Source organism: Citrus sinensis, chromosome 3 (genome assembly GCF_022201045.2).
Source record: "Citrus sinensis cultivar Valencia sweet orange chromosome 3, DVS_A1.0, whole genome shotgun sequence".
Lineage (NCBI taxonomy): Eukaryota > Viridiplantae > Streptophyta > Magnoliopsida > Sapindales > Rutaceae > Citrus > Citrus sinensis.
Window position 1 is genome coordinate 28,461,221 of NC_068558.1, and position 21,826 is coordinate 28,483,046.

The following is a 21,826-nucleotide window of genomic DNA, read 5'->3' on the forward strand; positions in this document are numbered from 1 at the left end:
TTTTTTATTTAAATTGTAGAATTTTCTTGTAAACAGAAGTAAAGATGGGGAAGTAAAGGTTAAAGGCTCGACATTTTTTACTTGAATTTCCAATTAAGTTTGTTCAAAGAAATCAATGAAAGGATTTTCATGTGTTCTAATTAATTTCTCAAACAACAATTTTAGTCTAAAGCGTGTGCCGAAAGGAATAATGAAGAATGATTTTGGTCTTTAGTGTAGAAAAGACATGGTCTATTTGATGTTGACAAAAGCTAGCTTCAGTAATCTACACATCAAAGAAAGGATTTCAAATGTAATTGCATTTTTTAGGGAAAAATGAATAAAATATTCTTTTGGAATAAGTCTTGTACAATCTTTCAATTTTTTTTTAATTGTAGTATTTTCTCATTAAAATAAGTAAAGATTGGAAAATAATGGTTGAAAGCTTGACATTTTTCTTTGAAGTTGCTTAAGGCTCGGGAAGAAAGGTTTACGGCTGTCCACTTCTCTTAGAAATAATTGGTTTTAGGCATCTTTTGGTTACAAGCCTCACAAGTTGTAAGTTATTATTCAGATTTTTTTGATACGAGCAGTGGTCAATAGAGTCAACTCAGATAAAACTTAAATTTCCCGCCCAAACAAAAACTAACAAACATAAAGAATTTGAATCATCCTTCAATAATAACATAAATAGCAACTCCAGAGGCTAGTAATTTGATCATTTCTGTATTTGTCAATGCATTATGGACTCTAAGACCAGGCTCTAAAATCAAATAAATGCTACAGTTGTATGCAATTGATGAATAGATATCATCAATTCCAAAAATTGTTGATAATATTACTTAAGTAAGGTTACGAATCCATCCGCAAGACAGCTGTAAATAGTCATATACCCTGACGTATGAGCTTTTTATATGATTAATAAAGGATACGAGCATATTCAAAAATCAATTTCTACTTAAATTGATAGTGAATGTGTATATCACTGTGCAGAAGTAAATAAAGTATGCAAGCATGATAAAACAAAGTTCATGATATGTGCCTATGAGATTATTATAGAATGAACCTGCTATAAAAAATGATGCAGTGACTAAGCTGGAAGAAAAGGCCACTTAAGATGTGAATTTGCTGTTATTTGATTCAACTCTTGGCATGGCTCTTGAGGTTTGAATCAGCTTATGGCAGGCAAGTGAGCAAGCTGATATTGCTGTTGTAGATAGCTTGATGCCCTTATCAACATTCTTCTTCCATGAATCTGAATCTTTTGGTCGAAGATATTGATAGCAATGCACATAGAAGTAATACGGCACTGCATGTTATAAAGGAAATTATTAATTTTGTAAAGTACCTTAGCGATTCTGCTTTTGCTAACTTTGTTACTGTCTCCACTGCACTCTGTTCCACATAGTCGAAATCATTCTGCATTTTGACCTGATTCTAACAAGACAATCTAACTTCCAAGCTTTCAAATTTCCCCAAGGTCTCTGGCACATTTTTAAGTTTGGAGCAGCCAGAGAGATACAATGTTCTAAGCAATCTCAAACCATTTATGGTACTTGGAAGACTCTTGAGATTTTTACAATCTTTCAAATTCAACAAGACATTGCCAGAAAGAAGTTCAATAGATGCTGGCAATCCTCTTATAGCAGTTCCTTCCAAATGAAGCTCGAAGAGCTGATCCCTGCTTGAAGTTTTCTCTGGGAACTCTCTGAATTTCAAAGGGCTGGAGAGATTCAAAGTTGATAGATATTTTAGAGCACTTATGGTCCATGGAAGACACTCGAGATTTTTGCAGCCATTCAGAGTCAACTGAGCAAGTCCAAATAGAAGTTCAATTGATAATGTTAATATCAGTTCCATCCGAAAGAACTTCCCACAACGTCTAGAAATTTCTTCAATTTCCAGCAACCAGAAAGAACAAGTGTCTTAAGAGATTTCATAAAGATCTTGCCTGGAAGAGTTGAAAGACTTGTACAACCTTTCAAATTCAACAAAATCAGCTTCTTTGACGCAGAAAAAATGAGTGAATCTCCTGCAACCTTGTAAATCTTTCAGAAATCATCTCCCCTAAATTTGGTACTCTTGTGAAGTCTGATTGGTCCTATTAGAAAAGGCTTTAGCACTAACATGCATCTCTTTGTTGTTAAAGCGATCAAATATGATGGTTCAACTACATCAGTTTCCTAAACATTATAACAAAAAATAAGTGGGAACAAAAAAAAAATGAAAGAAAGAAAATATTGATAAAACTACGCAAAGGTTTCACTAGTTAAATAAGTGATCATGATCCCAAAATTGCAAGTTTTCAACCTAACTGAACATTTACTTGTGCTTTGTGATAATGCATGGCATATATCTGCTTCCTTCCACAATCTATTGCAGTTTCCAGGCTCCTGAGGGGATTGCCTCCTAACAATTTGTCTACCCCATTTCTTGTAGCTACTCATGCATCCACAGTCTGCTGAAATCATCTACAGTTAATAGAGATTTTTCAATAGGACCAACAATTTCGATAATTGGGTCAAAATCACAATATTTGAGAATTTTTTTCACATAATCTCTATACTTCCCTTCACAGAAACATGCAATATCGAGAAATATTTTCTTCTCTGTTTCTTTTGACCCATCAAAACTTATTTGAAGAACATCAAGAACCTCATTTTCAGGATCTCCCTATAGTCATTGTAGTATAACTCTGAAAATATTTTCTTCTCAGCTTTGGAAATTAATGATCTTCTTCTTCATATTTATTCTGAAAATTCAAAAACATAAATGAAAATAAAGAGAACTGCATGGCATAAAATTTACAACTTTGATTATGTTGCAACCAGCATAGTAATTTTCTTAATAAGAATTCCGACAGTTGTAGTTTTAAATATCAACTACATGTCAACGATGCAGAATTCCAAGGCATCTTCTATTAAACAAAAACAAATAATAAGAACCAACAGTTGTCAATTCTTATCAACAAAGTCTTCAAATTGACATTGTGGTCTGTTGTTTAACGAAAAAAAGGAAAATCAATAGTTGTCAATTCCTATCAACCAAATCCTCAGACCAAAATTAAACATGGGGGTGGAGAAAAGAAAAATAAAAATCAAATGTTGAATCCTCTTGATTGTTTCATGGATAAATCTGATCTAGATCTGAGTCCATATTTAACATATTCATCTACCCATTTTCAGACATGCCATGAATTGTAAATTAAGCCAAAGATTCGCAAAAAGCAACAAAGAAACAAAAAACAGATTCTATGTTCAGCCACAAATGGGGTATTTCACAGCCAAGCACAATGGTTATGGAAGATTGCTAGTAAACAAATGAAGAAAATTAATTGCTTTTCACAGGTTCAAGAATTAACACTATTATTGATTGCTTCTCAAGTGGAAGAAATAATTTTGAATAAAGCACAGCATCATTCCAACAATTGTGATGATATTTTTTTCATTCATTCTATGGCCCGACTCTGTTTTATGTCTAAAACTCAAGAAATTCTACAATTCCTTCGTTCTACCACATCATTCACCCAACAACAAATAATCAAATTCTGTCATGCATATTTTTATTTAGAAATTTGCAAAAATGTTAGTCGATAGAAAAAAAAATAATTGATTAAATAAACACTGGGTTTGCACTGTGTTTGTGGTAAAATTCTGTTAAAGACACGTGTACATAAACTACCAAGGCACTGAAGATATGGAATTTGATAGTGAAGGAATGAATTTCACAAGAAGAAATGACAAGAAGGAGCGTGCTTATTTTGTAGCTGACAAACGGACACATTAAAGATTGCCAATAAATCATTGGTATTCGATCGAGTACCTGGGATGCCCCTTTGTGCAGACCCTTCACTCTCTTCTTGGTTTTGCCTTCGATCATTAGAGTTCCTGGCTGACTCATTAGTTTGGCTGGCTATTTGTGCTGATTATCGAACACATAAACAATATATGTAAACAATATATTGACAATACATATTGATAGTGAAGGAATCTCAGAATCTGCTCACTGGCCATGACTCACGCAGGACAAACCGTCACGAATTGACCTTGTTGATTGATTGCTTTTGCTTGGGAAACCATAGAGTTGATGCAACACATCAGGTGGGATGCACATTCGTTCGTAGGCATATTATCGAACACGTCCTAGGCACGAGAATTATACCATAATTCCTCAACAACTCCTCTCTTGAACCTGGCCTGCAAATTCCATATAATCATTCCTTTGTCTATTTATCGTTTGTTCTGAGCCCAAATCAAGCTGAGATCGATCATATTCATATAGATATTTGTCTTTCAAAATGGAACACCATGACCTTCTTTTAGCGATAATACCCTTTAACCTCTATTATCCCAAAAAAAATCAACACTAACGTTTTATAATAAATAGAGATATAACATTAAAATAAATGTAATAATGTATACATTGTAAAATAATTTCAATACTTAAAAAATATTTTAATATTTTGCAATCTATTAGATATATTTTAGTATATGTATTTAAATTTTATAATAAATAGAATCATAATGTTAAAAAAAAGTGTATTAAAATTTAAATTATTTTGAATATTATGTAAAATAGTAATAACATTAGTATGTGAGTTTTTTTATTGTAAAATATATTTAATGCAAATATTTATTTAAAATATCTAAAATAAATAAAAAATATTATTAAATAAATATAACAATTTATATATTTAAATGTATTAAAATATTAAACTATTTTAATATTCTTAGTCTATTGCGTAGATTACATTATTTATATAATATTTCTATTTATTAAAAATTTAAATTTAATTGTTTAAAGGGTTAATGGTCAAAAAAGGGTTTTGGTGTCTTTTTCAAAAGTTTTGGGAGTATTGGTGATCATTTCCTAAAATTTAGGGGGTGTAGTCGTCATTTTTCCTATTATAATTGATATATTAGAATGAAAGAAATAAAAAACCAACAAGCACAAACTAGTGATATAAAAATCTTTATATTAAATAATTCAAATGAATATATAGTTTATCAAGAAATTGAAAATCCAAGTTGGACTGCAATTTCAATTAGGTAATAGCGAAACATGAACATAATACTAAGCATGAGTATAAAAAGGCTTTGCTCTTTATTAGATTTCTTAAATTCTTGTAGCATGAGGTTCTTCATATCAGTAAGGCTTTGCTCAAAAAGAAAAAAAAGAAAAAATCAAAACACAAACACAATATCTAGAGATGTTTAGCTACAGTGGCCTATGCCTTCTTTGGCAAGCTTTATTTGTTTTCTCAGAACAACTTACAAACTTAGAGAGAAAATTGCAAGCTACAGAATGGACATCATACAATATACCTCATCGGTCATCAGCTTGTTATGGGTTTGTAATAATTTCCCGCCCTTTCTAACCGATTTAACAGCTACATACTGATACTAATGCTCTTTAATACGACAGTATTTTCGGGTCGTTTGATCATTGTGTATAAGTGAGTGCACGTGACCAACGCGTGCACTCACTTACTAAGTTTAGACGACTTGAGCCGGACGTCGTACACGAGTCCTCTAGGAGTAACCGAGAGATCGTATGCAAAGAAACAACAGTTCATACTATCATTTATTATTCAGCCGACATTGCATCTAGTCTGGGAATTAGATTTTGGTTCATTTTGAACAATAGGCATATGTGGCAAATATCACTTGGGATTTCTTCTCCTTCCACTGGTAGATTACAGTCGTTGAGATCCCATTTTGTTAAAGAACATAAGCCTAATAGAGAAGGTAACATCAAATTAGTCATAGGATCTGATCTCCTTCACATCATATTGGTAGGGAAGCACAAATCCCATGATGTAGATGATAGTGGTCCACTGCTTTAAGATTCTTCAAGATAGAAACAGACGTCGGAAGCTGCCTAATTGTTGTTCCACTATTATCAAGCTCTTCCAAGCTATCTACTTTCCCCAAGTTCTCTGACACATTTTCAAGTTTGGAGCAGCCAGAGAGATTCAGAATTTTGAGAGATTCAGAATTTTAAGAGATTTCAAACCACTGATGGAACTTGGAAGACACTCGAGATTTTGCCAATCTTTAAAATTCAACAAAACAAGGCCAGTTAGATATTTCAACTGACAATGGCAATTCTCAAATAGCAATTCCATCTAAAATGAGCATAGTTAGAGATTTCATACTTCCCCAAAACTTTTCCAGCTTCGAGCAACCAGAGAGCGTTAGAGTTCTTAAACATCTACTTATAGTAATTGGAAGACTCAAGAGATATTTACAACCTTTTAAATTTTGTAAAAAATGCCAGAGAGATATTCAATTGACATTGGCAATCCTCTTATAGCAGTTCCCAACAATCGAAGCTCCAACAGATGTTCCATACGTCCCATGATCTCTGGAAACAATATGAATTTCAAAAAGCCAGAGAAATTCAAAGTGGAAGGAAATTTTAGAGCACTTATGGAATTTGGAAGACACTCAATATTTTTACAACCTTTCAAATTCAACTAAACAATTCTAGATAAAAGTACAATTGATAATAGTAGTCCCTTAATATCAGTTATGGAATTTGGAAGACACTCAATATTTTTACAACCTTTCAAATTCAACTAAACAATTCCAGATAAAAGTACAATTGATAATAGTAGTCCCTTAATATCAGTTTCATCCAAAAGAAGCTGCCACAAAAACTTCATATTTCCCACAATCTCTAGAAATTTCTTCAACTTTGAGCAACCAGAAAGTACCAATGTTTTGGAGATTTCATATAAATTAACCTTAAGTTCTGAAAAGGATGTGAAGATGTCCATAGAATGAACATTAAGTTATGAAAAGTCATATACCATGCATTCGACTACTTCAGTTCCTTAAAAATCATAAAAGCAGATGATAAGTGCAAACTAGGATGTGAAGATGTCCATAAAATTATTTATGCATAGATTTAAAGCATAGAATGTCGAGCAAAACAAATGTTTGATAGAATGAGCAATATGCTCAATGAAATGCCTCTATGAGTCAAGCATGTCAGATGACTCATAAGAGTGATTCAACAAGAGATGAGAATAATATGGAATAGTCATGAAGATAAGATCAAAGATTGAATTAAGCAAATGTGGGCAGACTTTTCTCAGGGCACAAAGTCATTTCCTTCGGATAAATGTAACGATGACCAAAAGATCTCCTTAAAAGCCTACATTGTGCAATTGATAGCTTGGGCAAAGGAAAACATTTTGTACGTGTATCATTAAAAAATGAATAAAATGTAGGCTGCATTACAGAATATGTTTTACTTTGCATTATATAATTATAGCAATTTTATACTTCATTTCTTGACTTTTAGAATCATGAACTCAAAATACATGCATTGCACTTTGCCACTTACCGTGTTTTTTGTCAACACATGATGTACATCTGTTACGTTCCACAATCTGCTGCTGTTGTTCAGCTAATGTTCTTACAACATTAGCTAATTGGTTTACAACACTTTTCGACAGCTACGCATATCCTTTCCCTGGCTGATTGGTTTTGAAGGCTTTCATACAAAGAAGTCCAAGAGATTTATCATAGTATAGTTGCTTAAGGACCAATAATTCGTCCACTCTATGTGTTGTCAACGTTGCTTATCTCTGGATGTTATGATGATTCTGCTGCCTGAACTTTCTAGCTAACCTTTTTGTGTCGCAACCACTTCCAATTATGTTGATAACATTATATACATTCCATTTTGTTAGGAAATCTGACCTCCTTTTTCTGAGGTTTATCTAACGTTGGCAAGAAAACTACTTACTTCAAATTCATGATAGATCAAGTTATAAACAACCTTTGCAAGAGTTGCCTTACCTATACCTCCCATATCACAGATCCCTATCATACGAACATCATTAGGCCTTTTATCCATTAGAATCGTTAGCTTCTCCAAGTGTGAATCCATTCCTACTACCTTCTTAAGAGTCTCTGATTTTAAAGGAATTTTGCTTGATATCTCATTGACAATCTCCATAATAAAGTCCGATTCATTCCTGCGGGTTGAATAGAACAAGAAAAGATTTGTGTTGGTGAGCTAAAGCTAGTGTGAGCGTAACATAGTGTCAAAAAATTACATAATATATGTCTACAAAACGGAAGTGATAAAGTCATAACTTGTGTTTGATTAATCTCTAGGTTATTCTTCATGTAACTCTTCTCTAATTTCGCCTATAACTCTTCATATGTAGATATTCATTGATCAAGTTATTATTTCAATTAAATCCTATAATTTTAACAAATTCTTATACATTTATTCTACTGTCTCTCCCTGCTCTTATGCCTAAAAACTTGATAAGTTCTAGAATCCCTCTGCTCTACCACATCATTCACCCAACAACAGTGTATAAAATCTTGTCATGTAAAGTTTATTGGAAAATTGTAGGCAAGTTGGTTGTTGCTATAACGAGATGAATATGAACGCTATTTTGGTAAAATCTTATTGTTGATACAAATATACACATGCACATGCACACACTGAACATGAAACTAGTAAATAAATATACTGAATAAATATTGGCAGTTTTTTAATAGTGGAGAAATCCAAACATTTTCTCACTTATTATGATTCATGCAGAACAAACAAAAATTAGTTGATCCACATCTTAGAAAATTAATCATTGAGAATAAGAATGATTACCTATCTTTCAATTCCTAGCCAAAGATATTAGCCACCTCCTGCGGAGCGCCTCTCCATTTTTGCACCTTTTCTATATTCTCCTTTAAGAACTTCTTCATGATTAGCAATCGCTTCTTGACAACTTCATATATGTTTCCTTACCACTGTTGGTTCAACATCATAGAAAATTGGAAAAACCAATTGTTGGCGAACATGACGTGTTCTTCCATTCAACAATCTTAATAAGTTCATCCAAGCACCAAGTTGAAGAAGTACAGTTTCTTGAGAAGACAATAACTGAAATTCTTGATTCTTCAATTACTTTAGATTGTGCTGGTGAAATGGATATTCCCCTTTCACGTTCTTTTTCATCACTGAATACATTAATTCCAGTTTTATTCAAAGTGGACTAGAGGTGATCTGAAAAGTTCTTGCAGTGCGGGTGTCTTGTCTTCACCTCTGAAGCTCAAGCAGACATCGTAGTTCCCGGGATGCTCATGATGCAAGCAATTGACTCCACAGCCTCTTATTGCAATAAGTAACTGGCTGTTAAATAATCGTACTTCAGCAAACAAAAATAAAATACCAGCAAGTAAATTAAAACAGCGGAAAACACCCGGAGTATACCAGTAAAGTGGCAACAATTTTGGTTCCTGGCAACAAGAGAAAAAAACAATTCCCATTCAACTCTTTAATTGAATTTCTTATGTGAATAAATTGTAGGAACAGATGTATCGTCTCATTGTTCAACACATCAGGTGGGATGCATTCCTTCTTGGGCATTTTATCGAACATAATTTCTCAAAAATTCCTTCCTTGAACTTAGCTTGCAATTCCATTTAAGGTGAGATCGATCATCTACATATTTGTTTTTCATCCTTCCAATGCTTGAATTTCTTCGAAAATCCATGCGATATAATTTACTTGATCTAGGATGTTCTAACTTTTTTTCCTTTTTTTTTTATGAATCCTCACCAAAGTGAGGAGGTTTAATTAAAATAAAATAAAAATATAGCAAGAAAACCAGCCAAACTAAAATTACAAAAGCTAGTTGAACAGATAGCTAGGCAGCCTAAAAACATCCTCATGCAAAAGAGAAGCAACATGAGGGGTGCAGAGTCCCACCAAGTAAAGGAATCCACCATGGCACCTAAATTGCTCAAACAATCAGCTACTCCATCAGCCTCCCTGAAGACACGAGAAAAGCGCAACGTCATGGAATCCATGAGAGCAATACAATTAGCAAAAATATTACAGCTCAGCAACTTCTAACAGAAAATATGATAGCAAAAACAAACCAACAATCATAAGGTACTAGCAATTTCACCACACGACATAATCCTTAAACCACCCAGGGGCTCTTCTAACTCGTGTGCTTGCGTACCGTTCCTCATGAGCTGATTCTTCCTCAACCTGTGATGTGGCTTCCTTCATGGGCTGTTCATAATTGGACTCGTTGTTGGGCTGCCCTTCTTATAAGCAATCCGGTTGATCCGACTGAATGTGGAAGGTTGTATCAAAGAACCTTCAGCGATTTTTTACTATAAACGTAAGTATATTTTAATTTTAATATACGCATTAATGATTTAACTAATTTTATGTATGTATTTATATTTTTAATTTTTTCTCATTCCTTTTTATGTAAGCGTGAGTTGAGGCTCGACCCCGATCCGGCCTTTAAACTAAGACCTTGTTCCTTATACATGGGCTCAAATGGACTTGGGTCATTTATTTCAAGAGTAGCCTTTCGACATCCCTTAAAATTTCTTATAAAACTCATTTTCTATTAAAACTACTTGAATAACTATAAATAAATATATTTTTTTAATTTTAAATGGGATTTCAATTAAATACTTAAATAAATTAAGGTTTTAATAAATAATTTACACCCACATCATTTCATAATTTATATCTATATTTATGAGAAGATATTTAATTTTAATAAATGAGTTTATATTTTATAAATTAAATAAGAAGTATTTTAGGAAATAAAATTCAATAAGTGGTGTTGTCTATTACGTTTCAGACAGATCACCAAAACTATTGGTGTGTTAAACTTCACTTACTTTCAAATCTTATTGAAGACAACATGAATTTGATCCAACTTAATGCTAGTTTATATGATGTTGGTTTAATGCCTATGTTGGGGGTGTCAATGCCTTTGCATTCAACCATTTCAACTATAGACAACAGATCTCTGATGTATTTTCTTTGTGATAAATATACACAATGTGCGTCTTGCGACACTTTAATTCCAAGGAAATAAGATAATATTCCTAGGTCTTTTAAGGCAAATGCTTTCCTAAACTGAGTTATAAAACTTTTTAACTTTATAGTACTTGGACTTGTAATAAGTGTTTCTTCTTATGAAAAGAGAGGTATCCAAATTAGTATTAATAAAACCCCAATGCAATAAACAGCTTTTCAGCTTATCAAACTAAGCTCTAGGAACTTGTTTGAGTCTATATAGACATTTGTACAATTTGCACACAAATTCAGGTTTCTCAGCATTAATAAAGCCTTCTGGCTGACACATGAATACCTCCTCAGTTAACTCTCCATTAAAAAAGGCATTGTTAACATTAACTTACCTTATTTTCCATTAGTTCATCACTCCTAGGCTCAGCACCACTCTAATAATAGCTAATTTAACCACTTGACTGAATGTTTTAAAGTAATTCACCCCTGCCACTTGCTAAAATCCTTTTGCAATAAGCTTGGATTTATACTTAGCTACACTTCCATCTTTGTTATACTTGATCCTTCACACCCATTTATTGTCAGCAACGTCATGACCAGCTTGTCTTGGAACTAATGTCCATGTATTATTCTTAATCAAAGCATCATATTCTTCTTTCATAGCTTGCAGCCGTCTGGAGTCATCTAATGCCTCTTGCACATTATCTGGTTCTTTGTGAATGAGAGTATCAGTTGTTGTGTCTTTTTTTTTCATTTTGTTTATTCAATAACCACAAAACTGATGTTGGAGTATCTTCCAGCAAATTATATACAAAACAGAAATGTAAGTACAGTAATATTATATTCTTAAATTATGTCTACAAATACAAAGTAAATTAAAATAAGATTAATGAAATAATAAAAATGTAAATATTAATGATAGATAAAAAAAATATGGGATATGATAGTAATGCCTTAGTAAACAATATTATAGTATATGGCAAGTCCAGCTATTTGAAGAGAACTTTAAAACCATATGAATCTCAAAAATTACCAAAAATAAACTTTATTATACACTAATTATTTCGTGCCATTTTCCTGAGCACTTTTGTTTATTTTAGGAACGCATACTTAAACAATCTGATCAAGCATGAAAGCATTTTCGATTCATGGAAGGTAACAACTTTGGAGATGATATTTTGGTTTTGTGGTAACTTAACATATATAAAATAAAAATTGCCAACTGAAATTGAAGATGCATGCTTACTGAAATATTCAGAGAATACTAAGCTGGCTTCTCCCTTTATTTGAGTTCACTAAATGGATCCTTGAGGTTATGGTTCCTCATCACCTCAACATATGCAGCAAGGCTTTGCCTTGACATTGTTGCTACATCCATCTTTGATGCAAAAAAAATTTGAGGGGATCCATTCAGATTATGAGTGGTAAAGCGATTCCATTGGATTGTAGTTTTGTCAAACTCCTCCATATAAACTGGGTGGATATCACACCTCTCACCTCCGATCCTGGCCAAAACACACCCCTGAGAAGTTACATAATTTATGATTACAGTCCTCAAAGCATTTGTACTTTTCTTGGGAATGAATGGAAAAAATATTATCTATTTATTACAGTCCACTGTATGATTTTAAAGTTTTCCCAGACTTTCCCGCACTTTAAAATTCTGGACCTGAAAACTACTCTATTTGGCAATGACACAATCCACAAAGCATTTGTACTTTTCTTTGGCTACTAACGCATGATAGATTGAAAACGAAAACGAAGCTAATGAGGAGGCATATTCCAATAGGCATTATATATGATCATTATGTTTTTTCGGTGAAGGATATGTTGCATGATCTTAGGGATTGGATCGTTGAAAAAAGACTTTGGAACTGATTCCTCCCTGTGGCACAATGCCATCAATTCTTTTCTCTTAATCTAAAGGAATGAACTTGTCAAAATCTATTGCGTAAAAGGCTGTTGGGTTCAAATTTGAAGTGGAGTACTTGAGTACTTTGTTTGGAGCTTTGCAAGTTTGTTAGTGAACATCAAGCTTGTTTGGTATTGTTAAAGTCTTGAAAATATGACAGGTGACCTTCAAGTAGTTGGAAGAGTTAAAAAGCTCAACAAGGAAAATTACAATACATGGGCAACATTGATGGAGTCTTGCTTACAGGGTCAAGATCTCTGGGAGATTGTTTGTGGTAATAATATGAGACCACCAACTGAGGATGCCGCTTTAAAGAAGTGAAGCATTATAGCTGGAAGGCCATGTTCGCCATCAAGACTACAATTGAAGAAGAAATGCTACAACACATAAAAAAGGTTAAAATACTTAAGAAAACTTGAGATACTTCTACAATGAGTTTTTCAAAGAAGAATAACATATGGCTACAACTTTTGAAAAATGAGCTACTATCAATTTCATAATGAAACATGACGATTGACGAATACTTAAACAAGTTAAAGCCTCTATGCTATGAAATTTCTGGGTTAGATTCTACTGCTGTAATTTCTAAATTTAGAATAAAGAGAATTATTGTCAATGGGTTGAGGCTTGAGGCTTGAGCTTAAGAGCTTTGTTACAGCTATCTAAGGTTGTCCAACTCAACCAACCATTGAGAATTTTGAAAACTTACTTGCTGATCAAGAAGTAATTGATAAGCAATTGAGTGGGGCCTTAGTAATGGATGATGAGGAAGCGTTTTTTATTGATAACACTACTAGAAAAATGTCTTTCACTGATACTAAGTTGTTGATACTAAATAAAAAAGTATCAGTATTTGATGACTTAAGTAACTTTTAGTGTATTTTACATATTAGTGCCAGTGGTTATTAATAATATAGTATCATAAACTTTTACTGATACTAACATATATATTTTTAATTTTAATTTTAATTTTTCTTATTCCAAACGACGTAGTTTTACTTTTAAAATTAGGGTATCTTAAATTCAACACATGTGAAATTTTATGGCCTTAACGAATGTACTATTCGTCTATTCCCTCTTCATCTTCCCTCTCTCCCGAATCTTTCCCACTCATTTCAAGAAACCCTAAATTGAAACAAAACAAATCACCCAGCCTTTTCAGTCTTAACAAAACAATTACGGGGTTTTTAATTAAATACCCTTTAATAGTTTCAAAATTATTTAAATACCTCCTCCCTTTTTTGTTTTCATAGATACCCTAACAAATGTGAGTAAAGTCTGAAATGTCCCTAATGAATGCATCAAATTCACTCAACTTCATTGTCTTTATATTTCTTTCACCCAAATCTCTTCTTGCTGCCGAAATTCTCTCAAAATCTCCTAGAATCTCTCAAAATCTCTCATAACTTCTTACACAAATACAATTATATATATATATTTTTTAACACCCACTCTTTTTTTAACTGAAATGAAGTGCATTACTCATTAAACAACCCAATAAGGTATGTTAATGTTGTTGGGTTTTAAGTTTTTTAATCTTTAGGAAAATTTAGAAATTTTCCTCACATTATAATGTTTTATTTTCACCATTTTTTCTTATATGTAGAAATATATGCAATGTAGGTCGTTTCATTATTTTTTTCAGCAATATAATTTATTTATGGTGAAAATATTTCACGTCGTGCATTCCTTTTGATACTGTGTACGTCATGTAATTAGTCATGTAGGTCATGTAAGTAATATAACCGTGTAAGTCGTGTAGTTTATGTAAGTAATATAGTCATGTAGGTTGTGTAAGTCATGTAAGTAATGTAGTCGTGTAGGTCGTGTAAGTCATGTAAGTAATGTAGTCGTGTAGGTCGTGTAATTACTTGTATATGAAATTTGATATTATTATTTTTGTTGTATCATCAGATATGGTTTTGGTACGTGTGCCTATTCTCTTCAATGGTGAATGGATTGAGCAAAATGATAAGTATGAGTTCAAAGGTTCCAAGGCTAAAGGGATAATGATACCACAATCGACAACATATGTCGAATTGGTGGAGAAGATAGCTCAAGTTATTGATATAGACACGTCAGAATTCGAAATCACAATGAAATTCGCGCTTAAGACATTTGATCGTATGCCACCAGTTACAATTCAAACCAATGATGATGTTGAATTTTTTTAGATTCCAATTTAATTTCACTTCTTTTTTCTAATAATTTTCGTTGACATTTTATGACACCAAATCGTGTGTTCATAAATTGCAGAAAAAAACTAAATTTGCACATTCGACAGTTTGAGAAATGATTAAATTAATTAGTATAAATAAACAAAGTTATCAGTGCACAAATTTTTCAATATTTGAATAAGATACACTAATGAACATCGCAATTAAACATATTATAACCATTTAAAAAAGCTTTTTTTGTTTTATCTTCAAAGTGCTTTCTTCCTCTGCCCAAGCATACATGAGGAATGCATGCATATAATTAATCCATGAAATCAATTAAGAAATAAACATCAACTATAGGAAATTAATGTAATGTTATACACATACGAACACCATTTGCAGTTGTGTAATCGTGCAATACATGAAGGTCGTGTAATCGTGCAATACATGAATGTCGTGTAATCTTGCAATACATGAATGTCGTGTAGTCGTGCAATACATGAAGGTCGTGTAATACACAATTTTGAATCTTACATAACCTTACACGACCAAATCGTGTGTTACATGATAAAATTATAATAAGCACAATCCATTAATTTTTCACAATTTGCATGCAGCAAAACAACTAAAAATTTATTTTTGAACATGCTATGAGAGACCCGTAACTAATTAATCTATTTTTTCAATATAAAACCCTAACTTTTTGTTTTTGAACTAGGCTTCTCTTTCTCAGTTGTGGCAGCTTCCCATTCTCAAGCTCAATTTGCTCGTGTTGAAGTTCGATTTAGCATGTATGGAGAATGAATGTTTATTTCGGTAGAGGTGATGCCGGTGAGCGAATTGCAGAGGTGATGCTGGTTGATATTCGATTTAGCATGTATGAGAATGGGGGATGAATGTTTGTTTGTTTGTTTGAGTAAAGATAATGGAGGGAATTGCAGCCGATATGAGTGTTTGTTTGCTTGAGTAGAGGGGGGAGAGGTACTGTCCGTTGAGTTGAAATATTTTAAAATGAGGATAGTTTAATAATTTTGTATCAGCTTTTAAAGGGTATTGATAAAAATTTTGGCAAAATTAAATTTTAGGGTATTGAGATAATTTTTGAAGTATGGAGGTGTACCTGCTGCAATTAACTCAACAATTACTCTCAGTCTCCCAACAAAATAAAATCATCCTAGTTTTACTTTATGAAGCGTATGGGTCTTGATTCTTCGGTCACCACCGAAGACAACCAAAGGATGAAAAAAGTCAAACAAGATGAGGAGGAATAAGAAAGAGGAAGAGCAAGTCAAAGAAACTAGCTTCACAAATCTATATGAGAATTCCCTGCTCGAGGTGTTGAAACACGCGGACACCAGGACTTCGTTGCAGGTGGCCTTGCGTCAACAAGCTATGGCACAAGACACTCAAAATGAGCACCTTTGGAAATTAATTTGCACCCACCACTTCGCTAACGTTGGGTGCACTACCCAACAACTCAGATCTGTTGTCCTGGCTCTTGGTGGCTCCCGTCGCCTTCACTCCCTCTATCTCGGTGGCTCCCGTCGCTTTCTCTCTCTGCCATTCTTTCTCTCACAGTCGAAACCAAAACTCAAATCCCTAACTCCCCAGCCACAAAACCTCTCATTTGCCTCAACAAAACAAAATCAATCCGTACTCCTTCTCTTTGATTATTCGAAAGTTAGAAGCACCTTAAATAGTTCTCTCTGAAAAGCCATTCACCCAAACCCTAACCTCACTAATAAAATTTTTATTAATAGTGATTTTTTCAATTAATTAAGATATGGGTTCATTGGCAGAGAAACAAAGGTTAGTGTTTGCTCTATTTCTTTCATCGATTTTCTTTCTCTTTTTGAAATTTTTCTAATTTTCTCTTAATTTCGACTGTGATTTTATTGTTTCTATAGCTGTAGTTTGATAAATGTTTCTTGATTTGATGGAAAGCATGATTTATTACATGTCTGCTTGAGATAAGCCGGTTAGTAATTTGTTTTTTAAATAATTATATGTAATATTTGTTTTGATTCGCATATCGTAAACACGATGTTATTGCCTACTAACTAATTATAGACTTCGATTTACATTCACTTAAATAGGATATGATTATGTATCCTTTTTTTTTTTTTGGCTGTTTGCTGATTGTGTTATTTATAGTGTTGTTATTGGCGGTTTATATGGTGAGTAGGGCAGTATTTTAATTGAAACAATTAAAGATATGGGGAATTATTAGGTAGAAAGTGGCTGCAGGAGGAGGTTCTCCTATTGCAGTATGCCTAAATAGTATTCATTTTGCCCCTTTTTTTTTTACTGCTGACTATTGTTCCTTGTGAATGCGTTTCTAATCCAGAGACTTCGCCCTGTGGTATCCACTTTGAGAAACTACTCATCTGCAACTAAACAGGTAATTGTGCCTTTTATAACTTATTACTTGTAATGCAATGATTTTGGCTGTATGATGATTGTATTCTTCTATATGTATAGGCTTTTATTATTATTATTAGTGAATCAGCTGAATGCTTAAGATATTCTAATACTAATAGTTATGTTCTTCATTATACTTACAATGTATGGATTTTGATGCATTTTAAGAAGAATATGAAATTAAATATTTGACTGTAGGGACAACAAATATGTTCGAGCTTTTATTAGTATAATAGTATGTGAATTAAAAATATTATAATTTGAACAAACTCCGAAGCTTTGAAACTATGCACTTTCATGTTGCTATTTGTGACAGTGGATTTTGATTGCTCTTTGTTAGCGACTCGCTTTTACTTGTTTGCTAATGTTTATAATTCGTCCATCTCATTATACTTGAAAGTTGGTGATTCTATGTAATTTATAAATCCAACTGGTATCTTCTTATTTAAATCCGTAGGCCAGAAGCAAAGCAATCTTTTTATGCATTGGCTGTATTAGTAAATCACATAGATAAAATCACAGGGTTTATATTGTTACTTATTTCTTTTCTGTTTGCAGGAAAATTCCAAGGGATTTGACAGAGGCATCACTATCTGGTGCAGGATTATCCATAATAGCAGCCCTTTCTATGTTGTTTTTATTTGGAATGGTAGGTTGCCGCTTGCATAGTTGTGCCTCTTTTGTCGGATATCATGGGTGCATTTTGCATATTCAGTGTATATTATCGTCCACCTGGATTGTTTGTGTAACATGATGCTTTCATGGAGTTCTATTTGGCTTTTCATTGTTTCTAGAACAGATTAAATTTAACAAAAACTATTCGCAATTTTTCTGTAGGACCTGATTTAAGACCCACTGGTTCTGAATTCCACTCAATGCTTGTTATACATTCGCTTAAGCATGGAGAGGAAGCTGATGATGATTCTGTTGAAGGTTCTCATACGCTAACTGCCAATAATTTTGATAGCTATTCACATGAGTAAGTGAGCCTTCTCTGAATCACAACTTATAATTTTTATTTTCAATTCTGTGATCACAATATTTCTCTGCTATGTGGCAATTGCAATGATGCCTTCTTTGATTTGTATTATATTTCCTTTCCAGGTATCCTATTTTAGCTGTCAATTTTTATGATCCATGGTGCTACTGGAGTAAATGCCTGGTATTTTTATTTTCACCTTTTGTTTCTCAAATTTTGTCTTGTTGCTTTTTGATCATTGTTGTCTAGATTTACCTTATTGGATCTATTCTTTCTCATGTTTGTGTTGATGTAATTGCCAGATATAATATTTTAAATTTATTCACTTGGATGTCATGTTTGTGCCCGCTCATATGCACACATATTAAGTTGATTAAACTCCATTGCTCTGTGTGTCCACTGACAGTTGCACACAAATTCCTTCATTACTTTGGTTAACTCCATTGGTCTCTGTGTTTGTGTTTGTGTTGAACTTTCCATGCTTGTTATACAACCAAGCATGGGTTTTCTTTTGTTTGTTTGACTGTATTGTTAGACTTCCCCTCATGATGTTGTTAATAATTTCTCCTCTTTCTCTTGGACAACGGTTAAAATAATTTTTATTGTTAGTATAATATGCTTGTCTTGCATGCATTTATATGCCATTAGGAAACTATGCAGATTGCAGCATGTAAATTTTATCAGTTTTTTTATTGTGCATGTCTTGAATGGTGCAGGATGACTTACAATAAACCAAAGCATGTATGTGGGTCAAAACTAAATAATTAGAGCAAATGTCAAATTGGTACATGGAAACAATAATAGAAGACTTCATTTCGATTACCGAAAGAAAGAATCCGCGAAGCAATAAACATGTGTTGGAAGATTGTGCTGTTACTATATATCAGATTATAAATTATTTGTAGTTGGTAAACAATGTAATAAGTTTCAAACAATGTAATAATTTTTAAATTGTTCATTGCAATGTAATAGTTTTCATATGGATGAATGTAAATTTCAATTCAAATGCCAATTGCAAATTTTCAATTTCTATTATATGGATTTCTATTTTTTTTTTTAATTTTTCTCAAATAAACATTGATACCAAATTATCGTTATATTTATTATGCTTTTGTATCATTATTTGTTTGATACCATAGTCTCATTATATATGTGATGTTCAAGCATCAATATTTTTTTGGTACTATAGTGACATAGATTCGCTGATACAAAAAACTTGTGTCAGTAAATTTCTTGCACCGTATTCAGTGACACTAAACTCGGTGTCAGTAAAACAAGCTCTTGATATCAAAATAGTATCAAAGAAGGCCATTTTTTTACTAGTGTAAAAAGAGACATCGATTCAGACAACATAGCAATGAAGTAATGTAGGAAGTATATTAGATAAAATAAATTAGAATTTATTAGGAATTATAATATTTGGGTATTTAGTATTTTATTAGAATTTATCTTATTTTTTAAACTTATTCGATCATGTTTAGAATTCTAATCTAATTAAGATTTTAGATTATTTATCTTATTTAAGAAGGATTAAGATTAAGTTGGCTACTTAGTATATATAGGCTTGTTACTGATAGTTCTTTATAACATACATAAGCTTCTCATCAATAATATTTAATATTTCTTAATTGAGACACTTTCTCCTTCGTGAGAGCATTTTTTCTTGAATTTTCAAGAACGTATGTTATAATGAAATTTAGTATCGCTTCTGCGATGCGTCAAGTGGTATCAGAGCCTTTCTTTGTATTAGGCAGAGCTTTCCTGACCATCAACCATTTCCCATACACAAATCCTCCCTCCATCATCCATTACTTTCATTAAAAAAAAAAAGAAGAAGAAGAAGAAAAAGTCAGAAAAATAGCAAAACCCGAAGCCACCTCACGTCCACTGTCTCCAGCTGCTGCCTCTGTCATTCTTCACCTTTTTCATGCTTTAATAAAATTTAACATAATGCTCACTATTTTGTATATTATTAAGGACCATTGTATGATTAATCATGAAGTGTATATTATTTTTCACATTAATTTAGCACAACCTATACCATGAAATTACGGATTATATTACAGTGAATACTTTTATATGGTAGGAATATAAATTTAAGTTTTACAAGCCTATTTTCATTTAATTTTCCAATATCACTTTGTTGATTTCGTAAAGTTGAAATTAACATACATTCTTAATTAGTTATATAGTTTATGAATCATGAAAGATTTTTGTTGTTGATATTCATTGATTGTGGTTACAAAATTTTATGTCACTAAGAGGCTGATTGCATTTATGATGGTAATTAATATAATAAGTAAATATTACCTCCAATAATATTCATGAAATATTATCTATTTATTTTATATTCTCGTTATAAAAGCATGGTTTTGGATATTTTAACTTAAATTTTGACACAAAAAATGAGCCATTAATCTCTCACAATCTAATGGTTGATATTAAAAGTCAATGTAAAATTTTAAATCATCCACCATAGTAACTGAATTGTGTGAAATCAATAATTTCAATTTTGTATTAAAAATTTAAGATAAAATAACTTAAAAGCAAAAGGATACCTAAACGCCCTTTTGGCTATAATACCCTACATAGGTAGTAACTTTTAAAAAAATTAACGTTAAAATATTTTTAATAAATACAAATATACTTTAAATAGTTTATTTTGTCTAATAGACTAAAAATAATGGAATATTTGTAATATGTATAAAATAATTTTTAAAATGTAAATTATAATATTATTTTAATAATATCTTTTTATCTATTATATAATTTTTAAATAAATATTTGGGTTAAATAGATTTTACAACTAATAAAAAAATCTCATGTATTGATAATATTAAAATTATTTTATATAAATTTAAAATAATTGAATCTTTATATATTTATTTTAATATTATGTTTATATCCATTATAAAATTTAGTTTAATATAATATAACACTGTAAAGTATTAAAATATTTTTTGAAGATTAAAATTATTTTAATATACATATGTTTATTTTATTTTTTTCCTTTCGGAAGCGAAAGCAAGTCCATGCCCGACAACTTGGGAGGAGAGGCTAAAGGCAAAAACTGGAACATTTTTTTTTTATGTGATAATTTCTTCTTTCTATTATATAATTTCTTTTCAAAGAATTTGTTATTTTGTTGCTTGTTTAATGGTAATTCGGCAATTTTTTTTGAAAAAACAGAGTATCAATGACTCTTAGGTCTCAAAAGTGATAAGCTATCCGCATATTTTAATATTTAACACACAACATTAAATAATTAGTAATTCTGGTCTCGAGCCCCTTCAAGTATACCAAACAACTCGCGCTCATCGCATCTATGTACGGCATCTTTTCCAGAAAAAACAGAGTAATAAAACAAAGCAGAGTATTTACTTCGGTCCTTTACTTTCCTTAATTTTCACCTCATGAGAAATCAAATCTCAAAATTCAAAGCTTCGATTTGATGGGCCAAGAATGCAATTTTGATTCATGGAAGGCACATTCTGATTCTTTCCAACTTTTTTAACCCAAGCCAGGCATTTTCTGGTAATTTAACAGGGAAATAAGCAGCAAGAA

At 32.1% G+C, this 21,826-nt stretch overlaps 3 protein-coding genes and 1 long non-coding RNA gene across 14 annotated transcripts in view; 1 reads left to right on the forward strand and 3 right to left on the reverse strand.

The window, feature by feature from the left end:
* Positions 1-21,826, reverse strand: part of LOC112497012 (TMV resistance protein N-like) — a 55,106-nt gene that overhangs the window by 18,378 nt on the left and 14,902 nt on the right. The gene's annotated exons all lie outside the window — the stretch shown is intronic.
* The window catches only part of LOC102621470 (uncharacterized), a 68,715-nt gene continuing 47,807 nt past the window's right edge, over positions 919-21,826 (reverse strand). Inside the window, exons 2-5 of one of the 3 annotated variants that reach the window (XM_052437826.1) lie at positions 4,011-4,175; positions 3,802-3,900; positions 2,295-2,440; positions 919-2,162 (exon numbers count right to left, since the gene is read on the reverse strand). In XM_052437826.1, coding sequence (XP_052293786.1) covers positions 2,031-2,162; positions 2,295-2,440; positions 3,802-3,900; positions 4,011-4,092 — 459 coding nt within the window. In that variant the 5' untranslated portion in view covers positions 4,093-4,175 and the 3' untranslated portion in view covers positions 919-2,030. Of the gene's footprint in view, positions 2,163-2,294; positions 2,451-3,801; positions 3,901-4,010; positions 4,335-21,826 lie in introns of those variants that run through there. The other 2 variants (XM_052437825.1, XM_052437827.1) reach the window with 2 other exon arrangements.
* On the forward strand, positions 15,999-19,297 carry LOC102622734 (uncharacterized). 2 transcript variants are annotated; one of them, XR_008053305.1, is made up of 6 exons: positions 15,999-16,671; positions 17,210-17,263; positions 17,842-17,932; positions 18,121-18,262; positions 18,388-18,445; positions 18,947-19,297. It is a non-coding gene; the product is annotated as an uncharacterized LOC102622734 (long non-coding RNA). The 2 variants fall into 2 exon arrangements; XR_008053306.1 differs by having other exon boundaries at positions 18,979-19,297.
* The window catches only part of LOC107175105 (TMV resistance protein N-like), an 81,207-nt gene continuing 80,926 nt past the window's right edge, over positions 21,546-21,826 (reverse strand). For all 8 annotated transcript variants that reach the window (XM_052437804.1, XM_052437806.1, XM_052437810.1 and 5 more), the window contains one exon: positions 21,546-21,793. The gene's annotated coding sequence lies outside the window, so the exon portion shown is untranslated. The remainder of the gene's footprint in view (positions 21,794-21,826) is intronic.